This window comes from Rattus rattus, chromosome 2 (assembly GCF_011064425.1).
Source record: "Rattus rattus isolate New Zealand chromosome 2, Rrattus_CSIRO_v1, whole genome shotgun sequence".
NCBI lineage: Eukaryota > Metazoa > Chordata > Mammalia > Rodentia > Muridae > Rattus > Rattus rattus.
Genome location: NC_046155.1, coordinates 104833136 through 104854991, shown reverse-complemented (window position 1 = coordinate 104854991; position 21856 = coordinate 104833136). Strand labels below are relative to the sequence as shown.

The 21856-nt window shown below is 38.0% G+C and overlaps 1 protein-coding gene and 1 long non-coding RNA gene across 2 annotated transcripts in view; one reads left to right on the top strand and one right to left on the bottom strand.

Annotated features, from left to right (window-relative positions):
• Nucleotides 1-1999, bottom strand: part of LOC116894152 — a 35539-nt gene extending 33540 nt beyond the window's left edge. Inside the window, exon 1 of the long non-coding RNA XR_004387020.1 lies at nucleotides 270-1999. This is a non-coding gene — a long non-coding RNA (uncharacterized LOC116894152). The remainder of the gene's footprint in view (nucleotides 1-269) is intronic.
• A 3300-nt stretch (nucleotides 2000-5299) lies between these two features.
• On the top strand, nucleotides 5300-6249 carry LOC116894150 (olfactory receptor 2AG1-like). The gene is given in 2 exon segments (XM_032895869.1): nucleotides 5300-6062; nucleotides 6065-6249. Coding segments are annotated over 2 exon segments (948 nt in total).
• The last annotated feature ends 15607 nt before the right edge of the window (nucleotides 6250-21856 follow it).

Below are 21856 nucleotides of genomic sequence, written 5' to 3'. Positions count from 1 at the left end.
ATCCCACTCTGCTACATGTTTCTATTCAATTTCCTGATCCTCCATATGTCTCTCCTCCTTCTAATACCTGTTCCTGTCCTCCTCCACCCCTCCTCTCTCCCTCTCTCCAATGCCTACACTCTACCTCCTGTGATTATTTTGTTCCCTGTTCTATGTATGATTAAAGCATGCACATTTTGATCTTCCTTGTTGTTAAGATATATACGTTTTGTGGATTAAATTTTCGGTATTCTGAGCTTTTGGGCTAAAATCTATCAGTGAGTATATACCTTATGTTTTCTTTGGTGTCTGAGTTACCTCACTCAGGACGATATTTTCTAGTTTCTTCCATTTGTCTGAGAATTTCATAAAGTCGTTGTTTTTAATGGCTGAGTAATAATCCACTGTGTAAATGTACACAATTTCTGTATACATTCTTCTGTTGGTGGACATCTGGGTGGTTTCCAACTTCTGACTATTATAGGTAGGGCTGCTATGACCAGAGTGGAGCATGTGGTCTTGTTATATGTAGGAGCATCTTTTGGGTATATGCCAAGTACTGGTATAGCTGGGTGTTCAGGAAGAACTATTTCCATTTTTCTGAAGAACAGCCAGATTAATTTCCAAAGTGATTGTATCAGCTTGCAGTCTTACCACTAATAGAAGAGTGTTCTTTCTCCACATCCTTGCCAGCATCTGCTGTCACCTGCATTTTTTATTTTAGCCATTCTGATTGGTGTGAGGTAGAATCTCAGGGTTCTTTTAATTTGCATTTCCCTGTTGACTAAGGATGTTGAACATTTCTTTAAGTGCTGCTCAGCCATTTGAGATTCCTCAGATGAGCAGTATTTGTTTAGCTCTGTAGCCCATATTTAATAGTGTTATTTGGTTCTCTGAGGTAATGATGAATTAACACATGTGGCATTGTTGGAAAGGTTTTGTCCATCTATTAGTCCATTAGTATCTGTCCATCTGTCCATCCATCTGTCTGTCTGTTTCTCTTTTCATGGTTGTATCTCTAGATGTAAGCTCTCAGCTACAAGTCCTACCTGTTGCCATGCTTCCTATATGAAGTAGTTTGAATGAAAATCCCACAGGGTCATTGTGGTGTTATTTGAAAGGATACAGACATATGGCCTTGTTGGAGTATGTATGGCTTTATTGGAAGAAGTGTGTCACTGGGCATGGGCTTAGAAGTTCCAGTAGCTCAAGCCATGGTCCACTCTCATTCTTGCTTCCTCCTGCCTGCTGATCCAAATGTAGAATTCTCCAGCACCCTGTCTGCCTTTGTGCCACCATGTTTCCTGCCATGAAGATCACAGAATAAATCTCAGAACTGTAAGAGAATTCTAATGAAATGTTTTTCTTTATAAGTGTTGCTGTGACCATGGTGTTTCTTCACAAATAGAAACTCTAAGAGAGTACTATAATGATCTTGGACTCTAGCCCTCTGAAATTCTAAGCCTCAAATTGTATGTTTTCTTTCAGAATTGCCTTGATTATTTTTTCACGCATTAGAAGTGAAGATAAGTTCTCATATAAGTCACATGCAGTGACCATCAGATTGAACCAGTTTATTATGTAACTCTGGTTGACAATATTTGAACAGTTTTCACTGTCTATATTTCTGGCTCCACATAAGTTACCAGATAAGTTATGCATTAGCTATCCTTTCTTCACACATTTTCAAACACAGGCTTAATTTTCCCTGCCTCTTGTTCTTTTGAAATTCAAGTTGCAAGATCTTCACATCCCAAGTATGAAATGTTTCCAACACCAGAACCAGAACTTCTCTGCAGAAGTCAGCTTCAGTAGCCTTGGTTCTGTAAATCATGGCTCTGTCTCACTTCTGCTATGCAGCATCTCCAGAAACTGCTTCTTCTTCATTTTGTATTCCTGGGAACCGAGTTCTTCATTCTCAATTTGGCTTGCATCTCCTTCTCCTTGTAACACCTTCCCATCATCTGCTACTCATCCTTAAGCTCTTCACACAGGACCTCCTCCATGAAGACCAGGTCACTAGGCACAAACATTGGAGGATAGGTTTAATGAACGAGTCTGAATACTCTTGCTTACATCATTCATTCTACATGACAACAATTTTGTCACAAAATGAAAAAAAATTAACAAAATGGTGTCATTTTACTGAAATTTTTGTCTTTTAAAAACAAGAACATTTTTAGGTTCTAGAATTAAATTTGCTAACACACTTTTTAGATACTTCTTTAAAGCTCAGCATGATTTCTCATGTATTACATATCCTCTAGACATCACCATTCTTCTTGATGAAATTATTTTATTGGGTATATTTGGAGGTAAATACTCATTTGAACTTCCTCTTGTGATTATTAAGAGTTCAGCTCTACATAGATAGTATAACTGTATACTTTTGTTTCATCTACATTTTAAAAGACATTTCTTTCTTGTTCCATTACTGTCAGCAAAGTGTATTTGTATAATTGGTAAGCTGCTTTTGATTTCTGGGACTATTTCAAATATTTGAATTAATGTAAACTCTACAACTCTAGTACTGTGGACTTTTTTTTTACTTCCTGCCTAATCTTTAGAAAATTAAGCTCTCTTCAACCATCATCTATGGCATAAGGACATGACTAAAAACAGAAAATATTCTGGGTTTCCAGAGGTCAAAGGAGAGAAGGTCTTCCTTGTATAGACTATATAAGGATCAGCCTTAGGAAAGAGAGAATAGTCTGGCCTACAAGAGCTATAAACATAAGAAACAGCAGCCCACCACAAGAATCTGGAAAACCCACTTTTTGGTTAAGGCCACAGTGCTAGACTTGCTAGGAACCTGAGCTACTCCATTGTTACTATTTCTTTACATTAAAGAAAAATGTAAGATACTTGGGCTGTGGTGCCATTGTTACATGTCTATAACCTCAGATTTGGAAACATAAGGAATTTAGACAATGTATGAAAGAGAAAAACACTTAAGACTTCAGAGCTCATTATTGACTAAAGTCCTCAGGAGAAGCAAGCTCAGAAACATACCCAAGAGAATTCATTAACTCACTATTTTCTAGACCCAACATTTCCATTTCAATTGGGATATGAGTCCCTCTGTAGATATGCATAGGATAAAGCAGAGAGGAGGCCTTAGAACCTGAAGACAAATCAGCTTGCTCTTAGTCAAGGCCCTGGCTTGCACCTGCCTTCAGGAACATTTAGATGGAGACAGCGGGAACTTTTGAGCCTCTTTTTGAATTTCTACTTGCTTCATGAAGTTTTGATCTCTGCTTCCAGATGGCAGCAGGACTAGAGAAACCTGAGCAGCAGGACTCAAGAGTTTGAAACTTACATGAAGTTGGAGGAGCTCCATCCCTACAACTTGTCAAGTGGAAGTTTTTTTTTAACTAATTCTCGAGTGTGAGAACAGAAAACCTATTTCCTTGCTCCACAGGTCACTGCCTAATGTTTGTTTACACCTGGTTATTCCAACTGACATTTTCAGAGTACAACTGTAGATATGAGGAAGAAATGAAATACCATTAGCACTTGACATTGGAAGGACACTCAACATACTTTGCCAACTTAGCAAAGTTTAATTCAATAGAAAACTATTGAAAAAAGAACAACCCTGTGTCTATATTCTCCATCTGTGATGCAGCATCATCGATCATTAAGAAGCCCCAAGAGATTCTGGAGTGGTTAGGTACTTAAGCTTTTGAGTTCCCAAGGTAAGGAATTTGTAGTTTAAACAAAATATATAACCTCCTTTTATGAATTTTGAGACAAAATCAATATAGAGCAAACCATAAGAACTTAAATTACTATGCCAATAAGGACCCTTAGTACTTTGAATACATGTCCCTTTCAGTCTCTCTGTCTTTAATATTTTGAAAATTAAGAGCATTGCCTAGGTCTATGTGCCTTCTTCCTCATTGGAATATCAAAACATACCTTTTCACCCTATATATATTCCTGTTTCTCATAATACCCACCAGATAGATGATGAGTGCCCTCAAACAACGAGCTGAACTGTGATACTCATTTCACATTCTCACATATTTCAACTGTTAAGGTACTAATGACACCAAGAGAAACCACTGGAGACTAATGAAGCATTACTATACATGACATGGCTGAATAATTTGTACAAGGGTGCCTCACTTTCACATCTTAAGCTGTATGTTGAGTTAGCTTCATCTGTACATTTTGGTGTTATATAACACAGACTCTCGTTAATCTTAGATTCTTGCTGACATTGGCTCCTCCATGATTTTGGTACTATGCAAAAGTAACAGCCTTCAAGAAAAGGAGCTCTTCCTCTGAATCCCTGCTCCCTTCTATCTAGTGCAAATGTTCTGCACTTGTTACAGAGGGAGCAAACATCAGGGCCAAGGGTTGTATTTGAATAGGATTGCTGAGGTTAATTACAATACAGAAAATTTGTTCTTCAGTGCCTTTCTCATCTCTTCTCCCAGACACAGCATGATTCTTTTAATGTTATTTTTCTGTTTCTTCCCTGGCACACACTGTATAGCAATCTGTTTAAAACAGATATGATCACATTAATTCTAAAGTTTTAACTCTAAAATCAACACTTTCTCCAATACAATACTGCCTAGTATCAGATAAAATCTTCCTCAGGATCTCAGAGAATGTAGGGCTGTGCAACAGAGGTCACAAATATGAAAAACTTGTGCTATTCAAATGGGATTTGCTTACGTTAATTTGGACTCATTAAATATATAAAATAAGCTGGACAATTTGGTACATTTGTAAAATTCCATCATTTAAGAGGTTGTGTCAAAGGGTTCATAGATTTTGGTAATCCTACATAGAAAGACCTTGTCAAAAAAAGTACAAATAATAACAACAAAGATATATGAACTGAGCAAAAGGACTGGAAGTAATTTATTGAAATCATGCCTCTGTACCTGTCAGAAAGTCATACTTGAATAATGTCTCTGCAGGAAATTAAATGAGATATCTAGGGCATTAGTCAAACACTTATCCTAAATTTGATACATGACAGAGTATTGCTTTTCCCTTACCAGAGAAGTAGTTAACCTTTCTTAAAAGATTCTTCTTCAGGTAGAATACATGAGTACTATTTCCAGGAAGTAAGTGGCTTACTAATGTTTAGCTATCCACAATTATAAGCAGACGCTCACATTAGATGGGTCAACTATCAAGAAAGAATTGAAAACAAGAAATTTGGAAACTTATTTATCTGTGGGAAAGAACATAGTATTACTTAAGTCATGGCAGGTATCTGATGGTATAAAACTAAGGTTGATACTGGCAAAACTTCAGTGAGCAATCTCTTCCTAGGAAGATAAGAAAGTTTCACAGAATGGAGCTTTGGAATTCTACCCTGGGAAGTGGCTTCATCTTGGTTGGGATTCTGGATGACAGTGGCTCCCCTGAACTGCTCTGTGCCACATTCACAGCCCTGTACATGTTGGCTATGATCAGCAATGGCCTACTCCTCCTGGTCATCACCATGGATCCCCGGCTCCATGTGCCCATGTATCTTCTGCTCTGGCAGCTCTCTCTTATGGATCTCCTCCTCACATCAGTTATCACTCCCAAGGCAGTTATTGATTTCCTGCTTAAAGACAACACCATCTCATTTGGAGGCTGTGCCCTTCAGATGTTCCTGGAACTGACACTGGGTGGTGCAGAAGACCTTCTTCTGGCCTTCATGGCCTATGATAGGTATGTGGCCATTTGTCACCCTCTGAACTACATGATCTTCATGAAGCCTAGGATCTGCTGGCTTGGGGTGTTCATATCATGGGCCTTGGCATCTCTGAGTGCAGTAGGATATACCATCTACACCATGCAATACCCTTTCTGCAAATCGAGGAAGATCAAACACCTGTTCTGTGAGATCCCTCCATTGCTGAAGCTGGCCTGTGCAGACACCTCCACATATGAGCTCATGGTTTATGTGATGGGTGTGATCTTCCTACTTCTCCCTCTTGCTGCCATTCTTTCTTCTTATACACTAATTCTTCTCACTGTGCTCCACATGAATTCACATGAAGGCAGAAAGAAAGCTCTTGTCACTTGCTCCTCACACCTAACTGTGGTTGGAATGTGGTATGGGGGAGCTTTTTCATGTATGTCCTACCCAGTTCCTTTCACACCCCTAAACAAGACAATATCTTCTCTGTTTTCTATACAATTGTCACCCCAGCTCTGAATCCCCTCATCTACAGCCTGAGGAATAGGGAGGTGACTGGGGCTTTGAAGAGAGTCCTGGGAGGATGCCTATTGCCAGAACACTGTACATTCTAAGTTGTTCTAGTAGGTCCTTTTTAACCTTGTTTCTCCTCAAAATTATATGATTTCTACTATAAATGAAATTCTACTTATAAAGTAAGACATTAAAAATATATTGTTTGATTAGAGAGTTAGAACTTGATTATGCATGTTAAAAGCTCTTTGACACTATTCTTCATGCGGTACTCATAGGATATAATTTACAGTGTTTAAAATTACTTTTTATACTTTTAAAAGGCTAGCCCTTCATTTTCCAAAGTAACTGCTTAATTAAGAGTTTCCAAATATATCACCACCTTGACATTACCCTAAAATACTTTTAAGTGATATCAGTTAGAAAATGAACCCCCAGTGAGCGTGATTGTTGGAGGGAGGGTGGTAATGGGGGGAGGATGGGGAGGGGAACATCCATGTAGAAGGGGAGGGGCTAGGGGGATGTTGCCCAGGAAACTGGGAAAGGTAATAACAATTGAAATGTAAATAAGAAATACCCAAGTTAATAAAGATGGAAAAAAAAGAAAGAAAAGATTCTTGAACTTTTCACAAATTTTAAAGTAACTAATCTTGGTAAAATTAATTTTTATAGTTTTATCTAAAGCCCAGTTGATAGAAGTTGACTATGTTTAACTTTTAATGTCTTTCTAAGAAACAGCTTTTGTGGATGTTCTGACAGATATCTTGCTCTGTGTATTTGTGTGCATGCTCCTTTCTCCATTTCATCCTGTTCTCCTCTTTCATTCCTCTTCTTTCTCATCATTTTCTTCCTCCTTTCTATTTTCTTCTGATACTTCAGTGATGGAAATTTAAGTGAATATTTATGCTTCTATACTGTGAATATGACAAGCATACAGATGGAACAAAATTGGCCTTTTCTTTTTTTTCCAAGCACATCTTGAGATACATTAATAATTTCAATAGGTCTATGTCTATCTGATAAGAACATTATGTAATGTGTACCTATGTGAAAATACCTTATGATACTTTTATCGTAAGCACAATTTTATGGAATTTTTATCATTTAACACCTAAATCAGAATAGCCATCATTAAGGGTACAAATGACAACAAATACTGGCATAGGTAAACATGGATGGAAGTTCTATTTCTTTCTTGAGTCTTTGTGTAATCTAGTTTTCAGAGTCTTCATAGAATAAATTAGTTCCTTCTATTTCTATTTTATAGAATAGTTTGGGGGTTATTGGAATTAGCTCTTCTTTGAAGGTCGGATAGAATTCTGCACTAACACCATTTGGCCCTGGGCTTTTTCTTGTTTTTTACAGAGGAGGTTGGAAGATTTTTAATGACTACTCCTATTTCTTCAGGGGTTATGGGACTGTTTAGATAGTTTAACAGATCCTAATTAACATTTGGTACATGGTATCTCTCTAGAAAATCATCCATTTCATCTAGATTTTCCAGTTATGTCAAATATAGGCTCCTGTAGAAAGATGTGATTTTTTTTTCATTTCCTAAGTTTAAGTTATTTGTCTTTTTTGTTTCTGATTTTGTTAATTTGGATATTGCCTCAGTGTCTTTTAGTTAGTTTGGCTAAAGAATTATTTATCATGTGACTTTCTTCAAAAACCAGTTCTTGGTTTTCTAGATTCTTTATATTTTTTCTTTGTTCCTAATTGGCTAATTTCAGCCCTGATTTTGACTTCTACTTCTCTCATATATGTTGGCTTCTTTTTGTTCTAGAGCTTTCATGTGTACTGTTAAGTTACTAATATAGAACCTCTCTCAAAGCCACTGTAAGGCAAAGGATACCATCAGTAGGACAAAACAGCAACCTAAGGATTGAGAAAAGTTCTTCACTAACACTACATCTGATAGAAGGCTAATATCCACAATATATAAAGAACTCAAGTAGGTAAACTCCAAAGAAAACAGATAACTAAACTAAAAGGTGTGGTACGATGATAAAAAGAATTCTTCGCAGAAGAATCTTTATTGGATGAAAATCACCTAAAGAAATATGCAAAATCCTGAAGTCATCATGGAAATGCAAATCAAAATGATCTTGAGATTCCATTTTACATAAATCAAAATGGCTAAGATCAAAAACTCAAGTAACAGCAAGGATGTAGAGAAAGATGAGCACTCCGTTATCGTTCCTGAGCATATACGCAAACAATGCTTCACCATACCAAAAGGACATGAGCTCCACTACATTCATAGCAGCCTTATTTACAATAGCCAGAAATTGGAAGCAACCCAGATGTCCCTCAACTGAAGAATGGATGCAGAAAATGTAGTTCATTTATACAAAGGAATACTATTCACATATTAAAAATGAGAACATCATCAATTTGGCAGGCAAATGGATGAAACTAGAAAATTTCATCCTGAATAAGGTAACCCTGACCCAAAGAGAAATGTATGGTATGTACTCATGGATATAGGAATATCAGCCAAGAAGTTCAGAATATCCATGATACAACCCACAAACTATAAGAAGTTTAACAAGAAGGAAGCCCCAAGTGTGAATGCTTCAATCTCACTTCAGAGGAGGAACAAAATAATCACAGGAGGTAGAGGTATGGAAGGACCTGAATGAAGAGGGAATGTGTTGTGGTTTGCCTTGGGGTTTTCTCTGAATTTGTTAAATAAAGGCAAGAGCGTGAGATTTGGGCAGAGGTAGGAGTTGGGAGTGAGAGGGGGATTAGATTCAGAGGTTAGGTTGACAGTTGACAGTTGGAGACAGTTGAGCGAGTGGAACCTGAGGAGGGGGGGGTGAGGATTGACAGTTGAGGGAGGAGGGGTGAGAGAAGGAAGCCAGGAGGAAGAAGAGAGGGAGTTGGAGAAACGATGGGGAACTGAGAGGAGTTAGAGGAACGAGGGGGGAGAAGAAGCTGGAGACTTGGTAAATAAAAGGTGCAGGGATGAGTAATTTGGGAACTGGGATTAGGACAGTGTAATGTGGATCTGCCAAATCTAGACGCTGGATTGCTTTAATGCTAAATGAGTGTGTTTTTTTTTTAAGAAAGAGTCTCAATTTAAGTAAGTGTGGCTGGGCTGAGTTTATGCCAAGATATCCAGCAGGTATCTGGGGCACTGAGGTGTGGAACCCTAGCAGGGTAAAAACACCAGTTGTATGCTCTTTTGTGTAAGAGTCTCAGTATAAGAAAGTGTGTGGCTGGGTTGTGTTTCTGCCAAGATATCCAGAAGATATCTGGGGAAGCGAGGTGTGGAACCCTAGCAGGGAAAAACACCCTGAGGGAAAACATTCCACCCCCGGTTTTCGTTTATACATTTTACTTTTACTTTATTTTTTATTTATTTACGACAACATATGGCGCCCAACTAAACCATTAGAACTCAACTAACCTGAGATAAAGTTTACTTCCTCTCAACCCCAGAATAGGCAGGAGTACTAGTGGATTGGGAATTGACTGGGTCTGGAGGGTCTGAAGAATCGAGAGGACTGCACGTATTCTGAAGCAGAGGAGAAAAAAGGTACAAGGGCTTCAGATCAGATACTACTTTGATGTAAGAGAGATATATAACTTTATGATACTTAAAGATGAGAAACATAATGAATATCTTTTGGGCCTTATGGAATGATATTTTGAATGGTCTGACAGTTGAGAATTTTGAGGAAAAAGACACTTTATCATTTACCAGTATTGCAATATTCATTCTTCTGATTTACTATATCTTCTCAAAAGACAGGGCCCTAAATAACAAATTTCTAACTTTAGAACAGAAGATACAGGTAATTATGGAACAACATGAACAACAGAAAAGAAAATTAAATCTTGGCAATATAGCCTAGAAGGAACACTAGAATTGAAGACACAGAAAATTATAGATCAGAATAAGAGACAGAAAGATGAAAATGAAAGTGATAAACAGGAACTAGAAAGGATGTTAGAACAGAACATACAACAGCACACAGCCCTAAATAGCAAATTTCTAGCCTTAGAACAGAAGATACAGGTAATTATGGAACAACATGAACAACAGAAAGAGAAAATTAAATCTTGGCAATGTAGCCTAGAAGGAACACTAGAATTGAAGACACAAAAAATTATAGATCAGAATAAGAGACAGAAAGATGAAAATGAAAGTGATAGACAGAAACTAGAAAGGATGTTAGAACAGAACATACAACAGCTCACAGATCATACTGAACAGCAGAGAGAAAGTAATGAGGTTTGGAAGCAAGACTTAGAGAATAACTTTTTAAAATTAATCAATCAAAAGATAATGGATAACAAATTATTAGAAGTACAATATAAAGAAAAATTCAAAGTGTGGAAGCAAAACCTTGAACAGAGAATTCAGGAACTCAAAGAACAGGGGGAAAGACAGAAAGAGAAATATGAAGCACGGATACAGACTTAAAGAGAGGAATTTAAAATTACAACTAAAGAAAAAACTCAGGTAGAGACAGAAGATAAAATTAAGGAAAGCCAACCTAAGGTTTTTAGGAAACAAACTTTAGTCTATCCAGTTAGTGTGCAACAAAGGCCTCCAAACGATGATCATCCACAGGGTTATGAAGAATTTGAATGGCAACCCATGGATGTATTAGAATTAAGGAAATTTAAGGAAAGTGTAACTAATTTTGGAATGCATTCGCCATTTGTAAAACAAATCTTAATTTCTTGGGCTATTAAAAATAGAGTAATCCCCAAGACTGGAAAGATATGGTAAGAGCAATTCTAGAGCCTGCTGAAAATTTGCAATGGATTTCATGGTGGAGAGAAGAAGTGAGGAGATAGCAAGACAAAATAGAGCTAGGGGCAGAGAGATTTCCACAGATCAACTGCTTGGTGAAGGCCGCTTTGCTGAAGTAGAGGTGCAGGCTATATATGACGAAGAAACTCTGTCATGGTGTCGATTTGTCAGCCTTAAAGGCCTGGGACAAAGTCGCAGAATCAGGGAAAAGACTTGAAACATTCACTCAAGTCATACAAGGTCCTAAAGAAACCTTCCTGACTTTTTACAAAAGGCTTACCTCAGCTGTGGAAAGGAGTGTATCAGATTCAGCGGCAAAGAAAAGCGATAATTGAGTCTTTAGCCTTTGAAAATGCAAATACCAAATGCAGGGAAGTAATTAGACCACTAAAGGCAAGGTCCGCACCAATAGATGAGTGGATTAGATATACAGCTGATGTTGGATCTTGTTCTCCTGATACTACTTTGATAGGAGAAGCTGCCACTGGACAGCTAGAGATGACCCAAGATTTCAAATGTTTTAATTGTGGTGAGCAGGGCCATCTCAGATATTACTGTAATAAAAACCAAAGTGATACACAAAGGGGGACTGTGCCTCCTAGAATGTGTCAAAGATGTGGCAGATATGGACATTTGACTAGGAAGTGTACAGCAACAACAGACAGATGGGACCGCATCCTGACAAAAAAACTCCCAAAGGGGGCCTCTCGAGGCCCCAATACCAGGCAGGGAGAGTTCTCTCCTCAGAACGATTAAACAACAAGACTTCAAAAGCGAATATTTTGGCTAACGTCTATCTAGAGGACCAAAGGCCAAAACTAAAAATACTGGTAGATAATATCGAAATTGAAGGAATGGTTGACACTGGAGCAGATGTTACCATCATCTCTCCAAAATCTTGGCCCATTAGTTGGCCACTTCAAGGAGTGGATATGCAGTTTCAAGGTGTTGGCACTTTATCCCAAATAAAACAAAGCATCAGGTGGCTTAAATGTATAGGACCAGAAGGTCAGGTAGGAAAATTAAGGCCATACATTGGCTGATATAGCCATTAATTTATGGGAAGAGATCTACTACAGCAGTGGAAAACTCAAATTAATATCCCTCAGTTTCAGGTTCTGGCCCTAAAATTCATCAGACTCCTAATAAAAACTTTAAATTAGTCAGGGAATGTTATCAAGGACAGTTAGAGACTGTCCAAGCTGTCCATAAGCAAGATACAGCAGAGGCTGACAATTTAGTGCTACCCCAAGGAGCCACTGCTGTTAAACAACAACAGCCTTGCCACTAAGGTGGCTGACTGACCAACCATCTGGATTGATCAGTGGTCCATGACAAAAAAAAACTACAGGCATTAGAGAGCAGCTAGTCCAGGAGCAGCTGGAGGCTCAGCATAGAGGAGTCCACCAGCCCTTGGAATTCTCCAGTATTTGTCATTAAAAAACAGTCTGGCAAATGGAGGGTATTGACAGATCTCAGAGCAATTAATAAGATTATTCAGCCGATGGGTTCCATGCAGCCTGGGATCCCACTGCCTTCTTTGTTGCCTAGGAGTGGCCTATTATAGTGATTGACTTAAAAGATTGCTTTTTCACTATTCCTCTACATGAAGGCGATAAGGAAAGGTTTGCCTTTTCGGTGCCTACACTTAATAGAGGTCGCCCCATAAAAAGATATCAATGGAAAGTCCTTCCACAAGGAATGTTAAATAGCCCAACCTTGTGTCAATATTTTGTACAGCAGCCATTAGATATAATTCGCAAAAAATTTCCCCAATCTATTATTTATCATTACATGGATGACATTTTATTGTCTGATTCAGATATAAATATCCTGGAAAGAATGTTTGATGAAGTAAAAAAACATTACCATGCTGGGGATTACGAATCGCCCCTGAGAAAATACAAAGAGGGGATGCTATTAATTATCTAGGGTATAAAATAAGTGTACAAAGAATTAGGCCACAAAAGGTGCAAATCAAAAGAAGCAAATTAAGGACACTTAATGATTTTCAGAAACTACTTGGAGACATTAACTGGTTGAGGCCTGTGATTGGCTTGACCACTCAAGAGTTGAGCAATTTATTTCAAACACTACAAAGGCGATAAAAAATTAAATAGCCCAAGGAAACTATCAGCTGAGGCTGAGAAAAGAGCTAGCTTTGGTAGAAAGGAAACTGCAGGATCACATCTGGATCGTATTGATCCAAAGATGGCCTGCATATTAATCATCTTGCCCTCTACTCATTCCCTACAGGAATTCTCATGCAAAGGAAGATTATATCTTAGAATGGATATTTTAGCACATAAACAAAGAAACTGAAAACCTACATTGAGAAGGTCTCTGAATTGATACAAAGGAAAATTGAGACTTGACAATTAGTTGGAATGGATCCGGCTGAAATTGTGGTACCTTTTACTAATGCAGAAATTAACTCTTTGTGGGTACAAAATGAACATTGGCAAAGAGCATGCAGTAACTTCTTAGGAGACATTAACAACAAATACCCTAAAAGCAAAAGACTTCAGTTCATAAAACGAACTAACTGGATCCTCCCTCGTATAGTAAAGGGAACTCCAATATCTGGAGCCCCTACATTTTACACTGATGCCAGTAAGTCAGGGAAGGCAGGATATAAATCGGAAAATGTAAACAAGGTGACTGAGAGTCCCTATAAGTCAGTTCAAAAATCTGAACTGTATGCAATACTCATGGTGTTGTCAGATTTTGAGAGCCTCTTAATATAGTAACTGACTCTCAAGATGCAGAAAGGGTTGTTTTGCACATAGAGACTGCTGAACTTATTCAGGATGATTCCGAATTGACATCACTATTTATTCAGCTACAACAAAAAATCAGAAATAGGAGTTACCCACTATATATACCACACATAAGATCCCATACAGGTCTGCCAGGCCCTCTGACACAAGGTAATAATGAAATTGACCAGCTACTGATAGGAAGTGTACTAGATGCTTCAGAATTTCATAAGAAACACCATGTTAACAGCAAAGGCTTAAAGAAAGAATTTTCTATCACTTGGCAACAAGCCAAAGAGATTGTGAGGCAATGTCCTACTTGCTCGTTATATAATCAAACTCCATTGCCTACAGGAACTAACCCTAAGGGTACCCAAAGAAATGAAATTTGGCAAATGGATGTTCTCCATTTTACAGAGTTTGGTAAGCTGAAATACATACATCATACTATAGATACATATTCAGGATTTCAATGGGCAACTGCCTTAACGTCAGAAAAAGGCCGATTCTGTAATTACACATTTGTTAGAAGTTATGGCTATAATGGGAATACACATCAAAATTAAAACGCACAATGGTCCAGCATATATCTCTAACAAGATTAAGCGCTTCTGTGACTATTATAATATAAAACATGTTACAGGTATACCACACAATCCTACAGGACAAGCGATTGTGGAGAGATCTAATCGAAGTCTAAAGGAGATGCTTAACAGGCAAAAGGGGTCAACAAAAACTCCCAGAGATAGGATACATAGTGCTTTATTAACCTTAATTTTTTTAAATGCTGATGAACAAAACAGCACAGCTGCTGAAAGACATTGGATTGTGGAAAAGACTACTGAACTAAACCAGCCTGTTTATATTAAGGATATTCTGACGTCAGAATGGAAAATGGGAAATGTGTTACGCTGGGGAAGGGGTTATGCCTATGTTTCTACAGGAGAAGAAAAGCTGTGGGTTCCTTCCAAGCTGATAAAAATCAGAAATGACAGGGGGAGACCTCCTGAAGTCCTTGGCAACACAGAAGAAAAAGGAGTCTAAGACGATCAACAAATAGGTGATGTATATATGAGGTTGTTTAGGTCTCCGTGTATGAACTGGCTGAGACTGAAATGTCTATAAACAGCCAGTGATATTTTGAGTGCAAATTCCTCATAACTTGTAATACGTATGTATTACAAAATTATGTTACGGTTTGATTATATGATTAACCTAACCTGAAAAAAGGTAGTCATTTTTTTTTTTGATCTTTATTTACTAAACTGTGCACCCTGCTTATCCCATTTGAAAATGCTTATAGAACTATATAATGCTTGTAAAGTTTTTTGTGCTGCAGGATGAAGGAAGAAAGATAGCTCTGAAATGATACACACTCTGGGATGCTGAGATTCCGGGACTTTCAGTCCAACTTCGTGTTTGATTCTCCCTTAATTACACTGAAGATGCTTGATTTAAAGGCCTGCTTTCAGAACTTTCCCAGAATGGACATCTTACTTATCCAGCCCTTCAGACTGTCATAGTCAAGATGTCAGCTAAGCGATGAACTTTCTCAGCACAGAATGACTGGCAGGCAAATCCGGCTAGCTCTACTTCGACAAAGCCAAATTTTACTAATAAACCTTGGGACCCAGAAGGGAATTCTTAGCCACAATCCAGCTAGAAGCAGACAAGGAAGATCGTCGTCCCATTTCCTTATGTTGGGGTGGATGGTTCTGTTTATTTTAAGAACTGTGGATAAGTTCTCTTTTAAGGGATACAATACAAATGTAGCTTTGGGCAGGGGAAACTAGAGAATGTAAACTCAGGGATTGCTACTTTTCCTTTCCTTTTTTGTATCCTTCTTAGATATAGTAATACATAGAAATTAGAGAAATAGACAAACAGATAGATTGGCAAACTTGCTCTTAAACAAAATTTTACCGCTATATTTTACATTGATAGAAATGTTTGTAATTGATACAAAGTTGAAGCTGTAATCTTTTCATTGGTATAGAATGCATTTTACACAAATGCGAGGTTTTCAATGGTATACTTTCTTGTTGATTTATAATTGAGATTAATATTGCTATTTTAACATGGGCATTGTGCCTCCACTATGCATCTAAGAATACAAGTCTTAGACCCGGTCCTATAACTGCTGTTATACATTATTTTAGTTGATTAACCAGTACCAGCTAAGGGTCAGATGGCAAGGTTATGGTTCTAAGTCAGTTTAGATGGGTTTTGTAAATACTTCGATTAGAGAGGGCCAACGGTACTCTATGCTTAACAGTTCAGAAACGCCTATGTAGATAGGAAATCTTCAAAGGGCATCAGAAGTCCAAAGAATAACCTGTTTATGGACATTTCTTCATCTAGATCATTTTACTAGAGACTTGTCTGCCCCTGACAGGGCCCCTTAGACTCGAAGAAGAACTTGAGCATCAATGGAGTTGCTCAAATCGTGGTAACTTGCAGCCACTGAGCAAATTGCTTCAATTCATCTACAGACAAGACACTGTCCAGAAAGGGACAAATTATGCAGAATAGTCGACTGATAATCTCTGCCGAGGCAGGGTGATCAGCCCTTCAAAATCTGCATTGATAAGGTCTGTCAGATGATCCTGGGCCAGAAGGCTGAAGACTGATGCTCCAGCATATTAAGGAATAAGGGGACTGTCCAGGTGATCAGCAGTCTTTATAAAATTGGCTAAGCTTGGAAGCCATGTTTTGTGCTTCCTATGTTTTCAGGTAATATTAATCATTCTTGGATTTCTGATGTGGTTGGAGACTAGTAGTCTCATAGACAACCCGAATGGTTTAGTATTGAGAAAGATGATAAATCTGTTAGAGTAGTTTCAGGGTGGCATAGGATCTAGAACCAGGATATAGTCAAGTATAGTTTTTAGTATAGATGACATGGTTAATGAACAAAATTGATGGACTGGGTGATCAGCGTATTGTTGGTTTTATAAATTGCAGAATGGTAATAATGATGCTTAGTTCACGTAAGTATAGTAAAAAGATTTTTAACTGGACAAAAAGGGTGAAATGTTGTGGTTTGCATTGACAAGATGTGGTGTGGATAACATGGTTGGTGAACAGAGTTGGTGGACTGGGTGATCAGCATATTGTTGGTTTTATAAATTGCAGAATGGTAATAATGATGCTTAGTTCACCTATGTATAGGAAAAAGTTTTTTAACTGGACAAAAAGGGGGAAATGTTGTGGTTTGCCTTGGGGTTTTCTCTGAATTTGTTAAATAAAGGCAAGAGCGTGAGATTTGGGCAGAGGTAGGAGTTGGGAGTGAGAGGGGGATTAGATTCAGAGGTTAGGTTGACAGTTGACAGTTGGAGACAGTTGAGCGAGTGGAACCTGAGGAGGGGGGGTGAGGATTGACAGTTGAGGGAGGAGGGGTGAGAGAAGGAAGCCAGGAGGAAGAAGAGAGGGAGTTGGAGAAACGATGGGGAACTGAGAGGAGTTAGAGGTACCAAGGGGGAGAAGAAGCTGGAGACTTGGTAAATAAAAGGTGCAGGGATGAGTAATTTGGGAACTGGGATTAGGACAGTGTAATGTGGATCTGCCAAATCTAGACGCTGGATTGCTTTAATGCTAAATGAGTGTGTTTTTTTTAAGAAAGAGTCTCAATTTAAGTAAGTGTGGCTGGGCTGAGTTTTATACAAGATATCCAGCAGGTATCTGGGGCACTGAGGTGTGGAACCCTAGCAGGGTAAAAACACCAGTTGTATGCTCTTTTGTGTAAGAGTCTCAGTATAAGAAAGTGTGTGGCTGGGTTGTGTTTCTGCCAAGATATCCAGAAGATATCTGGGGAAGCGAGGTGTGGAACCCTAGCAGGGAAAAACACCCTGAGGGAAAACATTCCACCCCCGGTTTTCGTTTATACATTTTTACTTTTACTTTATTTTTATTTATTTACGACAACAGGAATGGAGATGGGAAATGAATGCAGGATCAGGTATGGGTTCAGGAGAATAAATGAAAATGAATGGGGTTAGGGTGGGCGGAAAGGCTACAAAGTCCCAGAGACTGGGGCTTTTAGGACTTAAGAGAGATAATCTGTGCCAAAATGCCCAGGGGTGGAACCTGTAGAGGTTAACTCCAGTAGACAGACAGAGACCCAGTGAAGGGATGGGATCACCAAACTATCTTTAAATTTTGACCCACGATTGTTCCTGTCTAAAAGAAATGCAGAGACAAATTTGGAGCAGAATCTGAAGGAAAGGCCCTCCAGTGACCAATCCAACTTGGGATCTATCCCATGGGCAGCTACCAAACCCTGACACTATTACTGATGGTGTTCTGTGCATGCAAACAAGAGCCTTACATGGCTGTCCTCTGAGAGAGTCTACAAAGAGCAGTTTGAGACAGATGCAGATACTTTTGCCCAACCATTGGTAACCTCTATGGAAGAGTTAGGGGAAGGGTGAAAGGACCTGAAGAAGAAGGCAACTCTAATAGAAAACCAACAGTGTCATCTATTCCAGACCTGTGGGGGCACCCAGAGTCTAAGCCACCAATCAAAGAGCACACATGTGCTGGCCAAAGCCCCCTGGCACATATGTAGCAGAGGACTGCCTTGTCCAGCCTCAGTGAGAGAGTATGTACTTAATACTGTAGAGACTTAATGCCTTAGGTAAAAGGGGTGCTTGGAGGAGAAGGGATACCCTTTTAAATGTGAAGGGGTAGTGTGATGGGGTAAAGAACTCTGAAGGGAGTTCTTTTGAAGGCAAGCAACATTTGGAATGTAAATAAGTAAAATTATTAATTAAAATGAGCTATAAATCTGAACAGAAAAATTATCAAATGAAGAAATGCACAAGATAAAATCTATATCTGGCATCATTATAAAACCAAGAACCTCGACATGTCATGGACCCTAAGAAAACAACTAGTACTTCTACAATGCTGCTAAATGATACTAAGCTGACTACTAATGACATTTGACCAATGAATTAATGCATCTATCTGTCCTCATCTGAGAAGCATTTGTTTGCCATAGATGGTGATTAACACAAAGAACCACAACTAGACAAGGTACAGAGAATAAGAGGCTGCAGAATCATCACCTTGTAGGGTAGCATCTATATCACACAATTTCTCACAGGGCTCAGGGATTACTGTGGAGAGTGAGAATAAAGATTGTAAGAGCCAATAGTGGAATATAACTACAAGAAAACACTATGTGCTGTTCACAACAGGGAAGTTCCACATCTGAACTCAGAAAAGGCCAGTACAAGCCCCAAAATGATTCAATCCCAAGATGGGAGAGGATTTCAGCACCCAAAGCCCCAGTGAAGTAAGTGGTTAGCTACTAGGATGAAGAGACTCTCTTTAAGAATATATAGTACCTGATAAGTCAACCACACTACAGTGAAATATCAAACATCTAAAATTATTTGGGAAGTATAAATCATTCTTGAAGGGTTAATAAAAGGCACACAAAGTTAGGTTATTAGGAAAGGGGAAACATCTGAGTAGAGCTGAAGAGATGGAGTTGAGTATGAGGAAACCACACTTTAAGAAATTGTTTTAAGATATTTAAAAAAAAATACAAAAGTTTAATAAACACATAAAAAGTGTTCATCATTTTAAATGATTTAGAAAATGCAGCCAATAACTATTGTATGATCCCATCTCACCCTAGTCAGAATGGTCATCATCAGGAATACAAATGGAGCTCTTATTCACTTTTGATGGGAATGTAAACTAGTACACTACTTAGAAATCAGTCTGGGAGATTTCTCAAAAATATCTTAATAGAACTAACATATGATACAGTTCTATCATGCCTGGGCATAGTTCCAAAAGGCTCTATGACCTACAACAGACAGATTTGCAACCCATGTTCATTGCCATTTTATTAATAACAGCTAGTAAATGATATCAGTCTTGATATCTGTCAACATACAAATGGATACAGAATATGTAATACATATGCACAATAGAATTACTCAATGAAAAGAAAAATTGAAATATGTAGATAAATGGTATCGAAATGTTATGTGGGAGTAACTCAAACCAAGAAAACAAGCACAGGCGATTCTTACATACAAGGGGAACTTAAGCTTCAAATGTTTGTTTTGGGTGTTTAACTTGATGCACAAGTAAAATCTATGTATCCTAAAAATGGCCATTGTGGAAATTCTTTAAGATAGAGTAGAAAACCATCATAGATAAGATGAAGATGAAGATAAAGAAGTAGAATATTGATAATGGGCAGGCTTAAACAGGAAGGGACAAATACGGATAAGGGAAATGGACAAGTCAATGGGAGTTCAACCTAAAGGAAAGATTATAAAAACGACATATGGAAACCTACTATTTTGCAACAAAAATTTGGAGATATAATTGGAGGTGGTAGTAGACACATCTGAAACAAAGAAGGGAGATTTGTGGGATTAGATTTTTAAGCAAGATGAGTATGGAGAATGGGAATATAGAGTGTTTAGGTTAATGAAATATAATCTCAAAAAGTCTTATGAAACCCCATCATGCTATAAGCTCACTCCAAAACACATGTTCATACAAGAAATTCTAATGGAGTTACCTTTAATGGGTAGGTAGTGGTGTTGTGTTGTTCTTAGAAGACAATTGTCATTAAAATCATACTGCCAGGCCTAGGATACCTTCCCACAAGTTATTGGTCAGTAGGGTTCAAAGATCTCCAAATTAATGCAGGTCATTTTTATTGCTCTCTGTTACTAATCACAAATTATGTAATAAAAAGTATTGCTGAAGACACCATAGTATTGACTGAAGAACACAGAAAAATCTCAAACAGATCAAAAACTATCTCCAATACTGTCTAGAGAGTAATAGAATGTATTAAGAAGAGTTCAGGATGGAGAAAAACCTTAAATGATCTTACCTACTGTTGGACTATGGATACCATAATACTGACATTGAAAGACAGAATAGATCCATTAGTGATATGACTGTGAGTGACCAACCATTCTATGATTTTTGAGTTCTGACCCACAGATTGTAATTCATGCAGACATTATACTCTAAACATGCTCTAATGTTCATGTCTGAAGATGGTAGGAGCCCTAGGGTAGAACTTAGTATTAGTATTTCAAAACATAATTTTATTGTGAAATTGCCTTCTAAACATTTGTGTTTACAGTCATAGACATGGGTTGGCCTCAGCTTTGGTCACAGAAGTTTCTTTTCACAGTAGGCAGAAGTCAATGAAGAAAGTAATAAGTGGTGAAAGGACTGGGAAAATGTGATAATGAGTGCTCAGTTCTAAATGGAACCTCTTTATTAACCTCAATAACAATACTCGGGGAAAATTATGGATAAGAAGAATAAAAGAATGTAAGAGCCAATGAATAGGAAGTGGGATGTGAAATGCAGTACTCTGGACACAATACAGCATGTACTCATGAACTTTCAGAAACTATAGTTACTTGCACAAAATTGCAAAATCCCAATTCACCCAAAATTCAAGCCTAGAAAGGCAAGGAGTTCTCAAGTTCTTACCTCTCACTAAGAAGTTTCTTGCCACTTGATAACTTATAAGGGTAAGACAATCATTCTTCTTTGAAGACGTGGAAACTGGTAAGGTCCTCATGTCCGTTGGAAAACCACATACTCATGTATATATGGATAGCACTAATTGGTTTTAAATGGTTATAAATAAGAGAACATGGTATATTGGGGAAACCATGAGGAGCTGGAGGAAGGAAATTGAGGACATACATTTTATTGAATACATTCATAAAATTTTAAATGAAAAAATTTTAACAATTAAAATGTTTTATCTTTCTCATTTTGTTAGTTCTTTAATTTTTAGCGAGTTCTTTAATAATTTTGAACAATATCATGTATTCTCCCTCTCTCTATTACTCCCAGATCCATCCCTTCTTCTCCCCCTCAAAACCCATCAAATACAGTTGGTATTTCCAACAAGCTCTTAATGTGTGGCCTTCCCATGGATTATGGTCAACCCACTAAAGGCTATACCTTTAATGAAAACTGACTCTATATTTCCCAGCAGTCATAAATTACCAATAGGTATCTAGCTAGCACTGGAGCTTCATACCTAACTCCCCTCCCCATGCTTAGATTTTGTCTGTCTTGATCTTGACCAAGTCCTGTATATGCTACCTCAGCTGCTGCAAACCCACATGTACAACTTCCCTACTGATTCCAGGAAACACTATTTCTTTGTGG